This window comes from Balaenoptera musculus, chromosome 12 (genome assembly GCF_009873245.2).
Source record: "Balaenoptera musculus isolate JJ_BM4_2016_0621 chromosome 12, mBalMus1.pri.v3, whole genome shotgun sequence".
NCBI lineage: Eukaryota > Metazoa > Chordata > Mammalia > Artiodactyla > Balaenopteridae > Balaenoptera > Balaenoptera musculus.
In genome coordinates, this window is record NC_045796.1 from 50,871,761 (window position 1) to 50,894,235 (window position 22,475).

The 22,475-nt window shown below is 39.5% G+C and overlaps 1 protein-coding gene and 1 pseudogene across 1 annotated transcript in view; both read left to right on the plus strand.

Moving 5' to 3' along the window:
- AK9 (adenylate kinase 9) overlaps positions 1-22,475 on the plus strand; it is a 117,850-nt gene that overhangs the window by 11,722 nt on the left and 83,653 nt on the right. Inside the window, exons 6-12 of the mRNA XM_036871935.1 lie at positions 3,453-3,565; positions 6,762-6,950; positions 9,236-9,364; positions 12,994-13,068; positions 17,611-17,709; positions 21,235-21,374; positions 21,455-21,635. Coding sequence (XP_036727830.1) covers positions 3,453-3,565; positions 6,762-6,950; positions 9,236-9,364; positions 12,994-13,068; positions 17,611-17,709; positions 21,235-21,374; positions 21,455-21,635 — 926 coding nt within the window. The remainder of the gene's footprint in view (positions 1-3,452; positions 3,566-6,761; positions 6,951-9,235; positions 9,365-12,993; positions 13,069-17,610; positions 17,710-21,234; positions 21,375-21,454; positions 21,636-22,475) is intronic.
- Positions 18,592-19,636, plus strand: LOC118905405 (annotated as a pseudogene).

Here is a 22,475-nt window from a genome sequence, read left to right on the forward strand (position 1 = left end):
ATTAATAATAAATCATCTACTAACCAGTCTAATGTCAAATTTCACTATGTGCCTCATATTTTTTTCTAGTTGGTGGTTTTTTGTTTGTTTGTTTGTTTGATTTTGGAAGCAGGATCCAACCAACCAGGTTTCACATATTGCTACTGATCAGTATGTCACAAGTCCCTTTTAATCTGTAAGTTGCCCCTACCTCTTTCCATCATCTTGTGTTTTCTATGCTGAAGAAACTGGTTGTTTGTCTTTTAGAGTTTCCTACCTTCTGGATTTTGCTGATTGCACCCCCTGCTATCATTTAATGTATTCCTCTTTCCCCTAGACTTCCTGTATACTGGTAGTTATCCTGAGAGCTTGCAGAGGAAGAGTGCTATAAATGATTTCTTTAATATAAATTTATTTATTTATTTTTGGCTGCATTAGGTCTTCATTGCTGCGTGCGGGCTTTCTCTAGTTGCAGCGAGTGGGGGTTACTCTTCATTGCGGTGCACGGGCTTCTCATTGCAGTGGCTTCTCTTGTTGTGGAGCACGGGCTCTAGGCATGCGGGCTTCAGTAGTTGTGGCGTGCAGGCTCAGTAGTTGTGGCACATGGGCTTAGTTGCTCCGTGGCATGTGGGATCTTCCCGGATCAGGGCTCAAACCCATGCCCCCTGCGTTGGCAGGCGGATTCTTAACCACTGCGCCACCAGGGAAGTCCCTATAAATGATTTCTTGAGTCTGAGGGCCACACTATCAGCATGCAAGTGCATGGCCACGGTCTAGTCATGCACAACTGGGCTCATTTAAAGGCTACAGTGAAGGCAGGACCTTGAGCCCCTTCTGCCCAGCCTCCCCTCACCTGTCCTACAGCAGCCCCAAAGGAATTTCTTTGGAACCTAGCACTTTGCTAAACACAGTTTGAAACTCTCTGCTAAGCAAGGATTCTTTCTGATGTTTGGTCTTACCCAGTAGCCTGGTAGATGGTAGAAGCAATATTGGAAGTGATGGACTTTCAAAATAGAGATATTAACTTGGGTCAGGGGCTGGGTAAGGCTGGGTAATTGATGACTACAAGATCCCTAAAGACAGATAATGTGCTGTCAGTAAAGTATTGCCAGATCCAATCTTAATTTTTTTCTGTACCAGAGCCCTTTTATACTTGGAGGTTCTGTCACTATTTAGAAAAAATTTACACAATCTATAGTTATAATCCTTTCATTCACAACCTGTCATGCTGTGTTGGCCTTGAGCCAAAATCAGCTTCCATGAGCTGTATTCTCACCTGAGAGAAAAAGGCAGAGTCAATTCCTGGGCACCCTGAGAAGCCCTTCTCTGCATCCTCCTTCTAGATTCCAGAAAAAATCATTTTCCTCAGTGAGTGATGGACAGCCCTGGTCTGGGCAGTCCCTGCCCCAGGTATATAGCACATTGTGGGTGGTACTGTAAGTCACTGGTCACCAATATGGCCACTCATGCCAGGCTGGGCTGAGGTGAGATGACTATTAGGGCAGGCTGACGCTAAGCTACCCAACGTCCATGAATCTCTCAACACTTCGATCTAAAAGCAGTAGCATACCATCTTCAGTTTTGTGGCTATAGGGAATACCTGCTTCTTCTCACTGTGCCAGGAAGCGGGGGCAAAGTGACGGTATGGGCCTGTTGGTTTCCCCTGGGCTGTGGTGTGAAGAGTCTTTGAGTTTTCCCTTGGTGGGGGTGATGCAGGCTGGGCATTAGCCTGCCAAGTGCCTATTCTGCCTATGATGGTATACGCAGAACCTTCCAGCAAGGAGTGGCGTGGGGTCTACCATTCCTCTGTTTTCAGCATGGAGTGCAAGGGCTTGGTAATGGTGTCAAGGAGAAGTGGGACGGAGGGTGGAATCCTCACCTATGCTTCCATCTTCACAACATGTCTCTGGGATTAGAGAGGTTGACAGTGGGCTCAGTAGCTCTAAGAAGTATCCCCCTGAGATCTTCCCAGAATTGGATCCAGAGAACTAAGTTATTCCACTGTAAATCTTCAAAGGTGAGATAAACAAGCGACGTAATTGTCTCTGCCGCAACTCTTCCATAGACAGATTTCCAGGGTCTGGATATGATGATACTGGCCACCTCTCAATGGGTAGAGCCCCCAAATCCATTGCTCAGAACATTAAGGCAACCCAAATAATGGCCTATCAGGAGAAGCCAGACCCCATGGAAACAACCCACTCTTCTGCTGCCTCCACCAGGGAAGAGATCAAGTATGAAACTCATTCAAATATACATGTGCACCCAAGGTTTGGCATGCCTGCGAACAGTCGCACTTGGAATGCCTGATAAGCTCTCAGGACAGTGGCAGTGGTTGTAGTAATGGGCAGGGTGCTGGAGAGCACAGCAAACAAAGTGCCAAGCATCTTTCTGTCATCCACTTACAATAGACAAATGTGGGCAGTGCTGGCAGCAGAGGGAATGGGAGGAAGGTCTTGTGTAATCCCTTGTTTCTTAGAAGGGGAGGGCATGAACTCTAGGGACTGACTGGTCTCTGGAATTATCCAAGGTTGAATTCAATCTAGGGCTAAGTCATGCAGTCCCTTCACCACAGCACCCACCATTGCAATGTGTCAGACCAAGGGGTTAATGCCAGCCATCATGTCCCAGAGGAGACACTGGTCAGTCTTGACAGCCTCACTCCATTCAGTTTTTATAAAATGTCTGCCAAAAATCAAAGCTTAATAACCATAATTTGTCTGTCAGTTGTTCCTCCAAGAAAAAAATATTCTATAAAACAGCAGAAAAATTGTTCGAAGGCCTTTAATTCCCAGTGACAGAGTTAAGAATTTATTAACAAGAGAAAGGTTTCTCAAGCAAGAGAGTGACATAATTAAAGAAATATATTAAGGAAACTAATATGATGATGGTATCCAGGGTGAATTTCAATGAGAAGATACAGGTTTCTGGGCAGGGATGCAAGACAATAAATGTACTAAGCCAAAATCATAGATAATGTTGTTTCTTCAAATGTATGAGGGTTACATGGGTATTTTATTACTCTCTATAACTGATATAAACATATACATATATATTCCATTGTATTATGAAATATTAATTCAAGAAATAAAAAAAATATGCCATGCAACCCACTATAATATACCTTTACCATTCATCATATGAGCTTTCCTAACATGAGGTAAAGAATTATTGGCATGGAATTTCCTTCTCTAGGCACCTCATGTGCCTAAAATAAATTGATTTGGAATTTTTAAAGATGTCTCCTCCTAGCCCAATGGTTTTATTTATTGTCAGAAAAACATTATTCAGAGTTATACTTCATGTGGCAGTAACATTAACTATTAATTTTTAAATGTTGACAGATGATTTTAAGACCAGCATTAGTATTCATCAATAACTAAATGATATTTTTATAAAGTAATAATAATAAATCCATGCTCTCAGACATTGATAATATTATAAAACTTTTAAAATTATGTTTTACTCTACAGGCTATGTTATCACTGAAATACCATCACTTTCACAGGATGCCATGACTATTTTTCAGCAAATAGAATTAATTAGAAATTTAAATTTGAAACCTGATATTATAATCAATATTAAGGTAAGAATATTAGTTGTGTTTCTAGTATGGTATATATAACCATTCTTTTTGATAGTAAAATTCAAGGAATGCTCTTAATTGTTTTAAGGAGTTAGGAAAATAATAATTTATGCGTCAGTTATAGGGTCTGAATTATACTTTCTCATACCTCCGTGCTTGTGCACCTGTAGCTCCATCCACGGGAAACACCTCCTTGCCTCTTCACCAGGCTTCATCACAGTTATCCTTTGAACGCCAGTTCAGGCATCATCTCTGTAGAACTTTCCCCAAAAACCAACCCCTCCGCACCAACACAAACATTAACTAACTCTCATTCTCTCTCCCTCTCTCTCTCCCCCACAGCTGCTTCATCCCAGGAAAGTTACATACTTCTCTGATGACCGTTCATGTTGCTCTTTTCTATCATCTTACCTCACTGTATTGTAATTGTCCATTTTCTTCTAGACTCTGCCTTACTTGGAGGCGGGAACCATGTCTCACTCCTGTAAACCTCAACTAGCACAATAAGTGGTACCTAATACGTTTGCCTGTTAAATAAAATGAGAGAATGAACAAATGATTTGGATGTACGAATGTTAAAGAACACTGATGGGTTGGTCCTGTTCCCATTTCTCTCCTTTACCAACTGTAGAACATGGTAAATCACATTTAGGAGGCTCAATTTCCTCTTCACAAAGATGATACAAAGATAGCTGCTTCATAGGGTTGTGGTAAGAATGCAGTGAGGTGAGGACCACTTGTTTATATGAACGTGAATGATAACCGTTTATAACAATACCCTGCCTGATTCCCCAAAGGGTTTGACAACTCAAACTAAATTAGATGGTCCTCAGCTCAGGTGCAGGGACTCAGTGTTGTGTTTGGGCTAGCTGTGAGAGACAGGTGGCATTCAGTGATGGGTGTGGTGTCATCTGCAGCCCCAGCCCAATGTCATGGTCAGAGGCCAATCAAAATCCCTGTGTGACCTTCAGAATGTCACCCATGTGAACATATGTATAATGGAGAGAAGAAAAAAAAATCTCAAACAATTAACTGAAACCAAATATAAAGTCTAGGCCATGGAACACATATATAGGAAATTAAGACTGGGTGGAATAAGAACACAGATATACAGGCCATAAGGCTCCAAATGCTCGCTAAATTTGGGTCATAAATTTGGTTCTAAGTTTGATGAACCAAAGCAGAAGGGGAAATGTGACCAGTTATATAAAATTCACATTGCCCATGAAAAGACAAGCCATTCCTCAGGAAAAACAAAATGAGAGATATATCTTACATGGGTCTCAGCATAAGGATTGTTAATGTAGAGAATGAAGTCCTTAACCCCATTGATATTGTGTGATGGTGGGTGTCCATGGCAGTTTCCACAGGTAGCTGGGGCATAATCAGAGGGCCTCATGTGACATAGAACTTCAGTACAGCACACACTTCTCTGATGGTCTGGCCTTATATGGGGATAGAGTCTGGGATTTCTAGACCAGAAGTTTTTAGCCTGGGATCCATGAATCCTTAAACATCCATGAACGTTCTGAAACTATATGCAAATTTTATGTGTATGGACATTTTTCTGAAGCAAAAGCCTATGGCTTTCATCATATTCTAAAGAGGTCTGTATACTGAGAAAAACAAAAAAACAAAAAACGTTAAGGGCCTGTGATCTACTACAGCAGTGGTTCTCAGAATTTGGTCCGAGAGCCAACTGCATTAGCAGCACTCAAGAAGCTTGTTGGAAATGCAGATTCTCAGGGAGCACCCCAGAACTACAGAAACTGTTGGGGTAGCATCCAGCTGTCTGTGTTGAAAAGCCCTCCAGTTTACACGGTTGCTACTGAAGTTTGAGGATCACTGCTCCCAGGCATACCTTCAGATTCACCCTAAGATTAATAAATCACTTCCTATAAGTGAAAACAGGAGACAATAGCCTTTGTCAAGGACCCACATGTGGGTATTCTGGGTTGCCAAATGAGGGCAAATATACATGTGGTTTTGTTAATTACCAGAATGGGTTGAGATCTTTTTTTGTGAAAAAATTAGAAACCCTAAATAAAAGTCTTGCCTCAGTAAATACCCATTCCCATCTCCATATAGAAGTAGTCTGAAGATATCAGAAAATGAGCACGAAAAGTTCTAAAGCTTCTTGCTTCCTTTGGTTCTCAAAAGTGTGATGCATGAACTGTTGGCATCAGAATCACTGACAATGTTTGTTAAAATGTCTGAGCCTCACTCCAGACAATAAATCACAGGGGAAGCAGAAATCTTTTTTTTTTACGGTCCTCTGTATACAGTTACACTCTAATGTTTGAGAATCACTACTATAGAATGTCATCCAGAGTTTATCGTGAAAAATATTCAGAGCAGGATTTATAGCTCAAAACCTTAGTTTATCATTAATAATGTGTCACAGAGGGTGGGCTACAGATCAGAAGACCTGGTCCCGAGTTGTTGTTTCCCCTCACGACATTGTGACCTTACCCTGCCAGAGCAGTCCTTCTCTGATCTGCAAAATGGCTTTAATCATAATATTGTATTACTTCTCTTACAGGGTTAGTTTAAGAATTGAGTAAAATATTACACACGTGGAAGCACTTGAAATGAGAAAATTACTCATAGACTTTGGTTTTGGCCTTTTTTACTATCCAGATTCAGTTTTCTCATTTACAAAATGAAAAGGTTAGACTAAACTAGATGACCTTTCAGGTCCCATTCATTGATGCTATTTTATGAAATACTTCATCCATAAAGCTGTAAATGATAGTAAATACTATAAATACAAGATATATTTTTTTGTCAGAAGATTGTGGCTATTCCCCCATTTTCATCCATTCTCAGCCTTTTCAAACTAATCTGACAGAATCCTCCTGTGTACCTTTGCTGACTAAGTTGATTTTCTATTCTATTTCTCTGGCTCTTTCTACTAAGAGGGTTATTCTAACCCTCTTTTTTTTTTTTAATCTTAAAGCTTCTGATACTTTCTCACATGTATTACTTTTGGGTAAAGAAAAGTGTTGTCATAGCATAAAAGTTGTATCTTGTGCCTCTCTTGGTAGCTGATAAAATCTGATTCAAAATGCCATTTACAGTATTGAATTTGCTCAGGGTTTTGAGGAATTTGGGAGTTTATATACTGCATAATATGTGAATAGGAAGTAAAGGCATATTCAAAATGTTTTGTGTAATTACTAATGTTGTTCGTTAGTGTCCTGACTATGATTTATGCCAAAGAATTTCGGGGCAAAGGCAGCACAGTAGTACAGGATACATATTCACAAGAGATCAGTGGGATCCTGAAGTCATTGAGAGTCATAGGAAAAAGAAGAAAGAAGCCCAAAAGGAAGGAAAAGGAGAAGAGGAAAGGGAAGAGGAAGAAGAGCAAGAAGAAGAAGAGGTAATATCCCCATACCAGATACTACACTTTTAAACTGCTATAATTAAATTAAATGATAGTATAAATAATAAAAATTAGCAGCTACTAGAGAAAATTACACTTTCTTTAAGTTTTCATTTAGTCTGGAGGAAGTAGCAAAAATATTTTATGTTTTCAAGAACCATTAGATCATAATGTAGAGGTCATCAAGTTTAAGGTCATCCTTCTTGTCAGTATGGAAGTCCCTCCATATCCTGACAGCTAATCTGCTTCATTTCATAGCAACAGAGAGTCACTGGTCACCTACTATGTGTCAAGCACTATGTAAGCTAGAGTGAGGAGTTAGAACAATGTAAGACAAGTGTAATATGGGGAAGAAGGTAGCCCAGTCAGAATCCAATTTATGAAGTTAGAATAACCCTGATTTCAAACTCTGACAAAGAGAGCACATGAAAAGAAAGCTATAGCACAATTTCACATATAATGTTGATACAACAATCCTAAATTCAGTACTAGTAAGCATAATGCAATAGGGCCTCAAAAGAATCTTCTACCATGACTTAATGAGGAAAACTGATATAAAGAAATCTGTTAATAGGTGATGGGCTGGATTTAGCCCACTGGGGTGGGACAGGTCATAGTTTGCCAGTCCTTGCCCTACTGAAATATACCTGTGATTTCTATTATAAATTTATTTATTTATAATGTTTAATAATTTAAAATAATTTCTATAATTTGTAAATTATTATGAATAAATACTATTTCTATTAGGGCCTAGACTCTGTGAAGTCAGATGTTAATTTGTAGATGGCTACATCGCAAATCATTTGTCTAGTGGAAAAGATAAGCCCCAAAGGCTACAGTTTTATTGCCCTGTAGGATATTATGCAGGATATCAAACTTTGCACTCTGATTTCAGTTATTATAGATACTTCAGCTTTGTCATCCTGCTGGTTCCCTCACTAATAGGTTAAATGAATTTTTGACATTCGTTCTTTCACTTAAGAGTAGATCTTAAAAGTTCTCATCACAAGAAAAAAATTGTAACTGTGTATGATGATGGAGGTTAACTAGACTTATTGTGATCATCTCACAATATGTACAAATACAGTTGACCCTGGAACAACTCCAGGGTTGGGGCACTGACCCTCCATGCAGTTAAAAATCCAAGTTAACTTTACAATCAGACCTCCGTATCTGCGGTTCTACATCCTAACAACCGCAGATCATGTAGTAGTACGGTATTTACTATTGAAAAATATCCTCCTATAAGTGGACCCATGCAGTTCAAATTCACGTTGCCCAAAGATCAACTGTATTGAATCATTATATTGTACACCTGAAACTAATGTAATGTTATATGTCAATTACATCTCAATTTCAAAAAACTGTTAATATAAGACAGCCCATTTAAAAATATAAAATAATCTTCCCTGTGCAAATAAGGCATTAGATAACAGTCAGCATCTATACCAGATTTTTTAAAAAAGGTAAACCTCACAGCAAATAGGAATAAAAGTGTGTCATTTTACCCTGAATAAAGCATATCATTGTAATTAAGATAATAAATATGATAATAAGACAATAAATATGATATTGAATGCCTACCAGGCCTTGGGCTGAGAACTTTTACACATACTATTTCCTCTGCCTTGAAATATTCTTTCTCCAGAAATCTGTGTGGCTCTACTCAAATGTCACTTCTTCAGAGAACCCTTTCATGACCACCTTCTCCCATCACTCTCCATCCCCTCTCCCCTGCATCATCTTTCTTCTTAGCTCTTACCACCACAGCCTAACCTGTGATGTATTTATTTGTCTACTTGTTTATACTCTGTCTTCCTCAATTGGGACGTGTGCTCTCTGAGCCCCAGGGCTCAGTTCTGTTCTGTTCCCCAGTTTTGTTCTCTGTCATCTCTCAAGCTCCTAGAACAGTGTCTGGCACAGAGTAGGCACTTAAGCTTTACTAAATGAATGAATCAATGAATGAATGAGCTACAAGCTCAGGTATTCATAGAAAATCTAATTTCTTTGTCTCTAAAAATCTGATGTTATTCCTTTTCTCTTCCCTACTTATTGGGGAGCAAAAAGAAATTAGTAAGTATCCAAGTCAATTTAAAGCTTTATTCCATCTGATAAAGGAACTTCAGGGGTGTTCTATCTCTCTAAAATAAAAACCCTGTTGCTAATCTCCCCTTCTCCCTTCTTCTCATCCCAAAAGGGCATCTAGGTATAAGGAGGGAGGGATATGACTTGTAAATAAAGTAACGATTAACATAAAGATATTTAACATCTTTTCCATTTAGGCATTTATTGCTGAAATGCAGGTGGTGGCTGAAATTCTTCAACATCTAGTTCAGAGGCCTCAGGATTATTTGGAAAATATTGAACACACTGTTAAACTTTATAAGGAAATAATTCTTCACCCTTTAGAAGTAAGAACAAGATGTATTGCTGAAAATGGGAATGTTGATATTTGTGTTTTATCCCTGAAATAACTTTCACATTTCTTCACTTCATGTATTATCTGCCTGATTCTCCTCCTCTTGAGCTTGGTAAAATGCTACCAGAATAAGGTTGCATTCCAAAAGCTGTTTCACAGAACAATATTATTTTACTCTTACGAAGCAGGAATGTTGCTGAAAATTGCATTTTTCAAAAGTCATTAGGGGAATTTATTTATGGTTGGAGGTTGGAAAGTCCATGTCAAGAGATTGTTTTGTGAAAGCATTTATGGGTTTATCAAAACACATGTACACTTAAGGTGTATCTTTTATTCTAAAAGGAATTGTTAATTTAGTTAAATTGCAGTCTAAAGAAGAGCTATCCCAGACTGGTTTCTCTGTTTATCCCATTCAAAGATGATTATTTGTAAACATGATAAGGCCATTATATATTATAATAGGAAAATTTTAATTAAAATAATTAGCATTTAAAAGTATGATTACTGAAATTATGATTATTGAAAAGCATATTTTTATGGTTAAACATCCAGGGTAGACTCTGCCCAATTTGTGTGGGAGATTTATTCAACAAACATTTATTATCTGGTATTTGGCCAGATACCATGCTAAGCAATGGAAATACAAAGAAAAATAAAAAACAGTCCTCAAATTACCTCTTCCCATCTGATAGAGAAACTAAAATAATTTGTTTCATGCTGTTTTATAATGTTTATATATTTTTAAAGACAAATGAGTGGATCATTTTCATTCCCACTGCCCACCCCCCTGCCAAAAAATGAGAATCAAATTGGTTTCTTTTTTTATTGAAATATAGTTGATTTACAATACTGTGTTAGTTTCAGGTGTACAGCATAATGATTCAGTACTTTTGTTTTCTTATGTATGACTTTGATTCCTCCCTTCTTATTCTTCCATCCCTGGCCTTTAAACATAGCTTCTTAAGTGTAATTTACATGTCTATCTATAATATTCTTTCTCCTTCAACAAAAATATTCTACATATTCCTTAAGTGGCTGGCATTGGGTATCAAATAAAGCATAATTAATATCAGATTCAGAAGATTAGAAAACTATATTCATGGGCAGGGGGTTGGATAGGGACCAGGTCTCACATCCTAGCATCACCAATGCCCAGTGCAGTGCCCAAATTCTGGCGAGTGGTAAATGCTTAACAGATGGTCAGCTGAACAAGTGATGAGATCACAAAGGAAACAGAATGACAGCTTCAGTTTCATTACATGTAAAGCTTCTGGAAATAATTTTTTAAGAAACACCTCACTCAAATTAAAAGACAACAAACTAGAAAAATATCCACATCAACTATGATAAAAGATTCAAAGCTTTGATATATTAAAATGTCATAGACTCACAGACATAGAGAACAGACAGGGTTAACAAAGGGGAGAGGGGGTGGGGGAGGGATGGAGTTTGGGGTTAGCAGATGCAAACCAGTGTATATAGAATGGATAAATAACAAGGTCCTACTGTATAGCACAGGGAACTATATCCAATATCCTGTGATAAACCACAATGGAAAAGAATATTAAAAAAAGAATGTATATATATGTATAACTGAATCACTTTGCTGTACAGCAGAAATTAACACAACATTGTAAATCAACTATTCTTCAATTTTTAAAGTGTGAAAAAAAAAGGTCATAGAAATGATTTTTCTAAAACCTGTAAGGTCTCACCCTCCTGATGATAAATGGGCAAGAAATATGAGCAGACAGTTCACAAAAATGAAAGACAAAAGGGTAACAAGCCTGTAGAAAAATGTTCAGCTTTACTGATAATAAAGAAATGCTAATCTAAATTAAGAGATATATCCATGATCAAATTTTAAAAGATGAACAAGGAATAAGAATTACTAATTCTAGCAAGTATATATGGTAAAGCAAACACTGTCATACCCTGCTGAAAGGAATATAAATTAGTATGGTGGTTTTTAGACAGCTTGTCTGAAAAAAGCCCAGAAGTGGAAAAATTCTAAGCCCTGCAGCAAAGCATAGATAAGAATTGAGTGCCCTGGTGCCAGCAGAGCAAGAATTTCAAAGCCAAGAACCTAGACATTAGGCCTAGGTGATGCTTGCTGAATAGTATATAGCTTGCCTTGTAAGGTAATTCCAAGGTGCTGGTGTGTGTGGAGGGAGGTGGGAGAGCCTTCAAAGGTATGATCCTGCAATTCCAGTCTCCTCTGACCTGGCTGAGATGTCAATTCACTTGGAAGGCCAATACCACCAAAATTCAGTGTTCCTTCAAAAGACATGAGGAAAGCAAGTGGGAGCAAAGTAACTTGCATCATTTTCTGGCTTATATCCTACTTCAGGAGTAACCCAAGGCTAAGTCCTCATTCTTGCCTGTCTTCGAATCCCAGCTTGACTCCCGGTCGGACCTGGTATAGGATCTTTAGCCTTAGGATTGTTCCTACCCTTAGACTTAGTAAGTCCATTCTTAAGAATCTAGCTTAAGGAAAGTATCTGAAATGCAGAAAAGCATAATGTACTTCCTTGTTCAGAACATGGTTATTTATGGTTAAATAAATAATGCAGGCATAATGTGCCTTCTGTCTAGAAGAAAAGAAATACTTAGAACCTAACCTTGCGCAGTATTACGAAAGACAAAATGTACTGGACATTTAAGGAGATGATTTTGTTCAGACTATTGCAACAGGGAGAATGTTCACTAAGGAGAACTTTCTCAAAGAAAAGTAAGGGGGCTGGGGTTTTATGGAGGCAGGTAAACAAGGGAGCCATCTTCAGGTCCTATGGGAATCATGAAAAAAGATGGAGATGGATCTTATCCGAGTCTTTGAGGAAAGGTAGAGGTGGGTCTTATCTCCCCACCATCCCTACTTTCTGGGAACACAAGACTCAGATAGAGTTCAACATTGCCAATGTAAAAAAATAAAATCCCTTGGATTTTAGATTTTAATAGTAAAAAAATAGTGGAAGAAAATTTACAAGAATATTAATATATCCTTGAGATAGAGAAAATCTAATTTAAGCAAGGAAGGAAATCCAGAAACAATGAGAACAGATTTCGTCATAAAAATATTTTATATTGTAAAAGATACCATAAACAAAGTCAAAAGATAAATCATAGCAAGGTAAAACATTTACAAACCATATGGCAGATAAGGGCTAAAGATTCTCCATGAATGTTAAGCAGAAGAAAGAGTCTAACGGAAAATTGCACAGAGGTTATGGTTTGGCAGTTTACAGAGATAGATATCTGGATACTGAACATCACCCACAGCCAGGGGAATAAAAAGTGAAATGAACCAACCCCATTCTTCAGCTAGCAGTTTGGTAGAAATTATTCTATGAATATATACAGAGAGATAGATGCCCCAAAACACTTCTATTGGGAAAGACTCTAAGACTTCACTGTAGAAAAAAATGGAAAAAACAGAAAGAGAGTAAAATTCATGGTAAGAAGACTAGTTTAGGCTTTTGTAAAAGCTCTCCTGAAAATAACATCTATTATGTCATGTATAAAGCAAATAATTTAGCTTTAAATATTTCTTCATGGTATATTAAGATTCTGATCTTTTGCCAATGATCTTGAATGATGAGGCTTCTTTTCAACTATCTGCAGGAAGTAATGGCTGAGCACGATTCCCAGTATCTCATTGAGCTAGACGGAAATAAGCCCCCAGAGGAGCTCTTCACGGTAAGTGCAATGCTCAGTAAGAATATGCCACAGTTTGGAAAATCAAAAAGTATTGTCTGGATTATACTTATTTTAATAAATATAGGAAATAGATTTACTTTTTTAATACCATTTATTTTTGAAAAATTCATCTTGACACTTAAAATTTTGATGTGGTATTTATTCATCTGTCCATATTTAAATCAAAACTGCATTTGAGTTTAAAATCTCTGTGTGACCAAAAGTGCCTCAAAGAAAAGGAAAAGCAGATAACAGCCAATAGACACAGGATACGATGCTTAACATGAGCCATAGGGAAATGCAAACCAAAGCCATAATGAGATACAACTTCAAATCCACTAAGATGGCTAAAATTAAAAACAAAAAACAAAACAGACAATAAATAACAAGTGTTGGTGAGGATGTAGAAAAATTGGAACACCCATACATAGTTGGTAGGATTGTAAATGGTGTGGCCACTTTGGAAAACAGTTTGGCAGTTCCTCAAAAGGTTAAACATGGAGTTACCACATGACTCATCAATTCACCTCCTAGGTATATACCCAAAAGAATTGAAAATAGGTGTTCAAATGAAAATTTGTGCATGAATATTCATAGCAGCACTATTCACAATAGCCCAAAGGTAGAAACAACCCAAATGTCCATTAACTGATGAATGGATAAATAAAATGTGGTATACTCATACGATGGAATATTATTCAGCAATAAAAAGGAATGAAGTATTGACACATGCTACAACATGGATGAATCTTGAACACAGGCTAAGTAGAAGAAAAGTTACAAAAGATCACACATCATATGATTCCATTTACATGAAATGTCCAAAATAGGCAAATCTATAAAGACAAAAAATGGATAAGTGGTTCCTTAGTGGCAGTGGGTGGGGGGCATGGGTCTACCACTGTGGGAGATCCCAGGATAAATGTGGAGTGACTACTAATGGGTAAAGGGTATATTTTGGGGGTGATGAAAATGTTCTAGGATTAATTGTGATGGTTGCACAATTCTGAATATTCTAAAAACCATTTAATTGTACACTTTAAATGGAGGAATTATATGGTATATGAATTATATCTCAATAAAGCTTTTTTTAAAAAGAATATATGCATATTTTAAAATACAATATTATTTTCACTATTAAACAAATGACAATGAGGGGAAATAGTTTCCATACTAATTATAAACAAATGCTGAGTACCTTTTGTAAATATTTTAAAACTTCTGATATTTCAATAGGAAAAAAGCAAATATCTCGATAGAAAAACAGGCAAAGGGCATGAGCAGGTAATTTAGAAAGAAATGTCTAATAATATATTTTTTTAAACTTCTATAATCATATTATTAGTCAAAGAAATGCAAACAGCACTAAGAATAAAGCAGCATTTTCTTAGCAGATTTAACAAATTTATCCAATATCCAGGATTGTGGGGAGGGTTTGCGAAATGCTCTTAATACCCTTTCGGTAGGAGCATACAGGGCACAATCTTCCTGGAAAATAATAAGGCATATATGTACCCAAAAGATTTTTTTAAATGTCTATCATCTGTCCAAAGAGGCCCAATTTCTAGTAATTTATTCTAAGGAAATACATGGAGATATACAGAAAGATTTTTGTTCAAGATGTTTATGATCAGAAAAAAAGCAAAATATGTTTGGGAAAGGGGTTTTTTTAAATGTGTGAATTTGAAAGACTAATGCATGATTTTTGGCTAAAACATAATAGTAATTCTTCTGTTTATGGTAACCATACTAAATACATCATTTAAATACATTTCATGTGATAACTTCCCACTTAGAATGTAAGGAAGAGAAGGTACTTTTTTTTTTCCCCAAAAATGTAAATATCTTCATTCTTTTTTTTTAAACTGAGGTATAATTGACATACAACATTATATTAGTTTCAGGTATACAACATAATGGTTCGATATTTGTATATACTGTGAAATGATCACCACAATAAGCCTAGCTAACATCTGACACCATACATAAAGAATTTTTTTTCTTATGATGAGAACTTTTAAGATGTATTCTCTTAGCAACTTTCAAATAGGCAATATAGTACTATCAACTATAATCACCATGCTGTACACTACATCCCCAGGACTTATTTATTTTATAACTGAAAGTTTATACTTTTGAATTCCTTCAACCATTTTGTCCACCTCCCATCCTCCACCCCCCACCTCTGGCAGCCACCAATCTGCTTTCTGTATCTATAAGCTTGTTTTTCTTTTTTTAAATATCTGCATTCTGATTTAAAAGTTGTACACACTCATGGCTTCAAAATAACCAGAAAACACAAAAGTATAAAATACAAAAATAATACAAAATAATATGCATCATAAAAATTACAAAATACAAAAATATACAGTACATAAAAAAAATAAAAACAAAAAACATACAATACAAAATAATACAAAAATACATTACCTATTTCTTAAACACCTAATAGGTGTGCAGCATTATGATAAGCTCTAGGGATACAGATGGGAAGGGGTCAGATGAGTCCCTCCCCTCATACAGTATCCATTATGTTGGGGGAAAATAAATATTTAAAGGGCAGTTTGTGTTATCATCCGGGAGGTACAAGGTACTATAGGAGCTCATGGCAAAAGGACAGGACCTAATCTCGTGAGGAAGGCCATGTGTCTGTAATTATTTCTACATTGAAACTCTAAGGATGAGTAAGAATTAGACCATGAGGGCTGGTGAGGGGAGGAAGGTGGGACAGTGTTCCAGGCTGAGGGAAGGGTCTGTGTGAAGCCCCAGAGGCAAAAAAGAGCATAGTGAGTTCTAGGAAGTGAACGCAGGACTGGAAGATGGAGGAGTTTTTAGGGGGATGGAGTAGGAGGAGTGGAATAGTGCCAGAACTTTAGGAATAAGCAGGGGTGGCATCAAGAAAGGCCTCATAAGCCATGCTGAAGAGTTTAGACCTCATCATGAGAGAGTGGGCTGCCAGTGAAAGGTTTTAAGCCACAGAGTAAAATGCTTCTACTTCCATTTAAGAAAGATCCCTCAGACTGCAATGCAAAGGAAAAACTGAGGAGAAGCAGGTTGGTGGGAGGAAGACTAGTTCTGACTTTTGCAGCACATCAGATAAGAGATGGTGGTTTAACCCAGGGTAGTGACTGTGGGAATGGACAGAAGACAGACCTGGGAGCTACTTAATGTAGGAGGACAGGGAGAGAGAAAAGTCAGAAGCAATGCCCAGATTTTTAGTTTGATATGGTTGGTGGCCACGTAAGTAATAATGCTGGTGGTGCAACCAAATTAGGGAGAAGCTCCTCACTTAGAATATGCTCTTGCCAAGATCATCTGTGATCTCCTGATCAAAGCCAGTGGTGACTATTTGGTCTTCATCTAATTCACCTAGAAGCAATATTTGACCCAGCTCATCACTTCTTCCTTCCTGCTCCTTTCTTCCCTTGTCTTCTGGGACCCCACACTACTATAGTTTATTCTACCTCTACACTCTACATCTCTAACCTCTAGAATTGGAGGATCCCAGAACTCATTCCTTGAGCACTCTCCTCTGTCTACCCTCATTTCTTAGGAGACTTCATCCAACCCAATGGCTTTAAATACCTTCTAAATGCTGGCAACTCTTAAATTCATATTACTATCCCAGACCTTTCCCCTGAATTTCACACTTGTATAATCAACTGCTAATAAATATATCCAATATATCCAATTGGATGTATGATTGTCATCTCAGATTAAATGTGCAAGATAAAACTCCTGATCCGCCATCACCACCACCCTGCCCCAAATACACTCCTCCCACAGTTTTCCCCTCTCAGTATATGTCACATCCATCCTTCCAGATGCTCCTCTCTTTTTCTCATATCCCACATCCAACCCATCAGCATATACAGCAGGCTTCTTCTTCAAAATATATCCAGAATTTGACTACTTTTTACAACCTGGGACACACTTTCCTCAAGGTAAAGGGCAGAAGTTCCAATAGGCCTGGTTGAAACTTGCCAAGCCTATTAAGGCCCCGGCCGGCAGTGGCACCCTGGCACTTCTGCCCACATTCTATTGGCCAGAACAAGTTACATGGAGAAGCTCAATACCAATGAGATAAGGATTCTCACATAAACTAGGGAATTCACAAGGGAAGGGCATGAATATTTGGGGACCAAAGGGTAGACTCTCATGGGTTGAATCCTGTCCCCAAAAATATATGTTGAGGAGCTAACCTTCAATACCTATAAGTATGACCTTATTTGGAAATAGGATCTTTTCAGATGTAATCAAGTTAAGGTGAGGCCATAGTGAATTAGGATGGGTCCTAATCCAGTATGGCTGGCATCCTTATAAGAGGAGAGACGCATGAACACAGGGAGAAAATGGCTATGTCACAACAGAGGCAGAGATTGGAGTGATGCATCTACAAGCCAAGCAACACCAAACATTGCCGGCAAACTACCAGAAGCTAGGAAGAACAAGGAAGTATTCTACTCATGAGCTCATGCCTTTTTCAGGACATTTGAGATGTTCAAATGCCAATGTATTAAAAGACTTGTTCTTTAAATTTAGACAGTTATGGATCGACTTAAATATCTGAACCTAAAAAGAGCAGCTGTTTTAACCAAACTTCAGAGTGCAGAGGAAGAAATTAATGACACAATGGAAAATGTAAGTTATTTTTAACTGTTTGAAAGTCTACCCTTTCACTGTATGTTGTGACCTTAATTTGTATCCTTTCAAGGTTTAAAAGGCTCTCAGGATACTTTTATAAAAATGGATTTGATTTTTGGGAAGCTGTAATATTGGCACAATATTCTTGTAGACACTAAACACAACAAAAGTTTTGAAACAAAGAAAGACAATAAAATCAGAACAATCAACCACAGGAATAATAAGAAATAAAGAAACCCAAGTTCAGTTTAAAAATTTTGCAGCACCAAAGAAAGCAAAGACATAAAAGCCCTCAACTCTATACTCATTCATTCCCCAAATCATTCAACCAATTTTTAAAATAACTACTGTGTTCCTGGCCCTGATGTATTGTGGATGTGATGGTGATCAAATTATAATTGCCAAGTGCTAAAAGGGCTACCAGGACTTTTAAGTGGAGGATTTGATCTATTCTGGGAAGTTTAGATTCACCTATAAAAATAGAAATAAAAAAACTAATACCAGAATCATAAATAGATATTATAATTCAAATAAATTATGGTAATAAATTTAAGGAAAGAGGTCATTTTGTTATCCTGTACTGTGTAATCCCTAGATCTTAATGGGTGAACATAGCTGGAATATGTAACACGAACTGGTGCTGAAGAGGAGGAAAGGTGGGCCTGATGCACACAGAAGCTCTGTACTGAGTCACTTCTTCTAGGTCATAACTGAAGGGAAAATTTAAAGTATTCAGAAAACCTGGGGGCTTTTCCGACCCGCAGTTGCCGGGGTCTCGGCTTCCAGACGAGGAAGAAGGCATCGCGGAGGGTCCGAGCGGCGCTGCGCGAGGTCCGGCGGCTACCACCGCCGCCACCGCCGCCACCGCCGCCACCGCCGCCACCGCCGCCGCCGCCCGGGGCCTGGCGGGCGGCGGGTCACGGCGGCAAGTTCTCGCGGGATAAGAACGAGCCCGCGCAGCCCTCGGAGCGAGAGCCCGGGTCGGGGGTAGTTCCGCCAGGAGAAGCTGAATCAGCTGTGGGAGGAGGCCCAGCGGCTTAATCTTTCTCCTGTGAAATTGTCCGAGCTCCATGCTGATCAAGATACAAGCTTGAGCTTCAAGATACATATGCAAAAGGGACGAATTCAAGAGGAAGAGATTGAAGGCTGAAGGCTTAGATGTAGATGGAGAGAAAGAAGCAAAACTTAGCAGTCTCAGCGTCATCCTGGCCAAGTGTGGTCGGGACAGGAGAAACGACGCCCAGGCCGGCCGTGAGCAGCAACGTCCTCAGCCCCGGCGCCGAGGACCACAGCCTGGAGGACCCCCGGCTGGAGAAGCTGTGGCACAAGGCGAAGACCTCCGGGAAGGTTTTCAGTGAAGAACTGGACCAGTCGTGGCGGGAGTTTCAGCATCACAGGGAGAAGGTCCAGGAGAATAAGGTCCTTCTGGAGACCCTGAGCAGGACAGAAGAAATTAAGGAAAACGTCGTCAGTCCCGCCGACGTGACCCACGGCCAGGAGAACGTGCTGCAGAGCAGACACGCCGAGCTGAAGGACAGGCTGCGGGACATCAGCCAGGACTTCGACCACCTGCGGAAAGTCGGCCACCGGGGCTGTGGCGCCGAGGCAGAGTTCGACGAGCCCCAGGTGCTGGATCTGTGGGACCCGGCCAGGTCAGCCAACTTCACAGAGAAGAAACTGGAATCCTTTTGGGAAGAGCTTAAGCACTTTGACACCAAAATCGAAAAGCATAACCACTATCAGAAGCAGCTGGAAATTTCTCATCACGAACAAGCACGTGGTTGGCGACCGGGAGCGCAGCAGGCACGGAACAGAGAGATACGCCTTGTTGGAGGAGAAGACCAAGGAGCTAGGCTACAAGGTAAAGAAGTATTGACAGGATCTGTCCAGCCGGGTCTCCAGAGCTCACCACAACGAGCTCTGAGGGCCTAGGGAGCTACACACAGAAGTGTGTAGCTGCGGCTGCTCAGCTGTCAGCTCCTCTGGTCTCTTCTCCCAGTCTCTGTGTCCTCGTGAGTTCATTTCTTTTTTCATTCCTCTGCTGTCATTTTTGCAAGGTTTTAGGAAAAAAGCAAACACAAATGCATGTGTTCAGTCTGCCTTTAACCAGAGACAGTCCTGATCATTTTTATGGCTGTGATAATCAAACTCATTTGAAAGCTCATCTTCTCATCGCCCCTCAGCCCCCGCTAGATATGTAGCCTCGGGGGCTCAAAGTTGGGAGAGGAGCATGGTCTGCTATTCAAACACTTTCTCCACGTTTGGACAGGAAATAGGGATGATAAGGAAAAAGTGCCTGCTTCCTGACTTAACTGGGTACGTTTCAGCCCCTAGCTCATTGTCTGTGGACTCATGGAGAAGGGTGGTAGGCAAATGTGCCCCACCGACAAGGTTCTCAGTGTCATTCAGCTCCCCTAAGCATTGACAGTTTCCTTCCCATCTAGCTTCTTCCAGCCTTCAGGTGGGGACATCCATGCAACATCCCCGCAACCGGCATGCCTCTTTGCCCTCAGATGCTGCAGCAGTGCAGGCAAGACCAGAGCTTCCATTATCATCTGTCCTCCACAGTCAGCTCTGGAACCAGCAATACATGTGAGATCCACGTCTGAAGGTGGGAGGGAGCCAGCCTGGACCTGTCCCCCTAGCAGTTGCGTACCGTGTCATTTCCCTCCAGTTCTCTTGTCCCCGCCAAGGTAGCGCTAAGACAGTGACCCTCTCAGTAGTCTGCAGTCGGTAGAGAAGTGGTTCTTAGCTACTCTGCAGGTGACGAATGGAGGATTGCTGAGGGAGACTTTACACTTAAGAAGAATGAAAGAGCTAAGTCAATGCAAATCTGCATGTAACATCTTCCTATTTTAAAACTTATGTAAATTAACTAAGATTCTGGTATGTTTTCAAACCTTTTCAATAAGAATTTTTCAGAATCTGTTTCCTGAAACAGATAATAGAAAATGCTCTATCCACCTTATGCTCATTCTACCCTACAAGAGAAAATGCTCAGTAAAATTTAAACAAGGTCTTAAAACAGAAATGAAAACTATTTGTCTTATTAAATTTTGGACAAGTGCAGAATGGTTGCAATTGAGAAAAAAAACAAAATTTCCTTTCTGAATTATTTCTTAAATAGTAGAACATGATAAAATAAGAAATGAAATAATAATGTGAATTTCAGCCAAACTTATGCCCACATTTTATTTATTTATTTATTTATTTATTCGTTTTTGGCTGTGTTGGGTCTTCGTTTCTGTGTGTGGGCTTTCTCTAGTTGCGGCGAGCGGGGGCCACTCTTCATCGCGGTGCGCGGGCCTTTCACTGTCATGGCCTCTCTTGTTGCGGAGCACGAGCTCCAGACGCACAGGCTCAGCAGTTGTGGCTCACGGGCCTAGTTGCTCCGCGGCATGTGGGATCTTCCCAGACCAGGGCTCGAACCCGTGTCCCCTGCATTGGCAGGCAGATTCTCAACCACTGCGCCACCAAGGAAGCCCCTATGCCCACATTTTTAATGTTGTTTGCTATTAACAGGATGAGCTGTTCCATACTCTTGCAGCTTGTACACTTATTGCACCAAGATATAGATGGCAGAGAAGCAGATGGGGACGTACATGTCCGGTGACTTTAAAAGAAGGTAACATTTTTCAAGGATTGCCAGATTTTTCTGTAAGGTAAGTAAGATTTTCAGAATTTAATTTAAAAACTTGCCCATACCTCTTTTCAGTTGTTTATGATAATGGCATTTTTTAAGTTTTCTAGGTAAAATATACTGTCTTTCATCAGAAGAAGCATTAAAAACATTTTTATTGAACCCACGTCCCTATCTTCTTCCACCTATGCCAGCACCACCATTTAAAGTGTTCATATTTGGACCTCAGTCTTCAGGGAAAACAACACTTAGCAATTTGCTTGCAAAACATTACAAGGGAAAGGTAACTACTTAGCTAGCTAGCTAGCTAGCTTTCTACCTATCTATACTGGATTATACTTTGTGGGATTTTAGGACTTTTAGGATTTGTGCTCAGTTTTCTTTTTTTTTCTTAAACCCCCCAAACTCCAGCTTTAATAAATCATTCTTCTGATGCAGCCTGATAGGTGTTTCTTTCTTCTTTTTTTTTTTAATTAAAATTTTTTTTTTAGCCGCACAGCGTGGCTTGTGGGATCTTAGTTCCCTGACCAGGGATTGAACCTGGGCCCTCAGCAGTGAAAGCACGGAGTCCTAACTGCTGGACCGCCAGGGAATTCCCTGTGCTCAGTTTTCTTAATTTTATACTGTCAACTGGGTAATTGTTCCACTGGGCTTGGAGTGGGGAAGGCGTCTTCCTTGCTGCTTTAGTGCAGCTTCCAGACCATAGCCACTCCCGAAAGCCCTCAGATTTGACTGCTATGTCACACAGACTGTGCCACCCATTACCTTTCTTGGTTTCACTCATCTCCTGTTCCCTGGGTTACACCCCTCCTGGCCCACTGACCCTTCCTCCACACACTCATTCCTGTCATAATTCTTGGTGATTTCACTATCTACAAAGATGACCCTCCCAACACCTTGACCTGACAGTTCCTTGACCCCTCCCCTCAATGATCTTATTCTCCACCCTCGGTAAGTGAAGAGAAATTACTTTTAGCTTAGACCAGAGTGATAGCAGTAGCGGTAGTAAGAAGTGGGCAGGTTTGGGATATAATTTGAAGATAGAGCCAAAGGGTTTGATGAGGGATTGGAATGTAGAGGAATTATATGAAGGCCAGTGTGGTTGGAGCATGTAGTGTGAAAG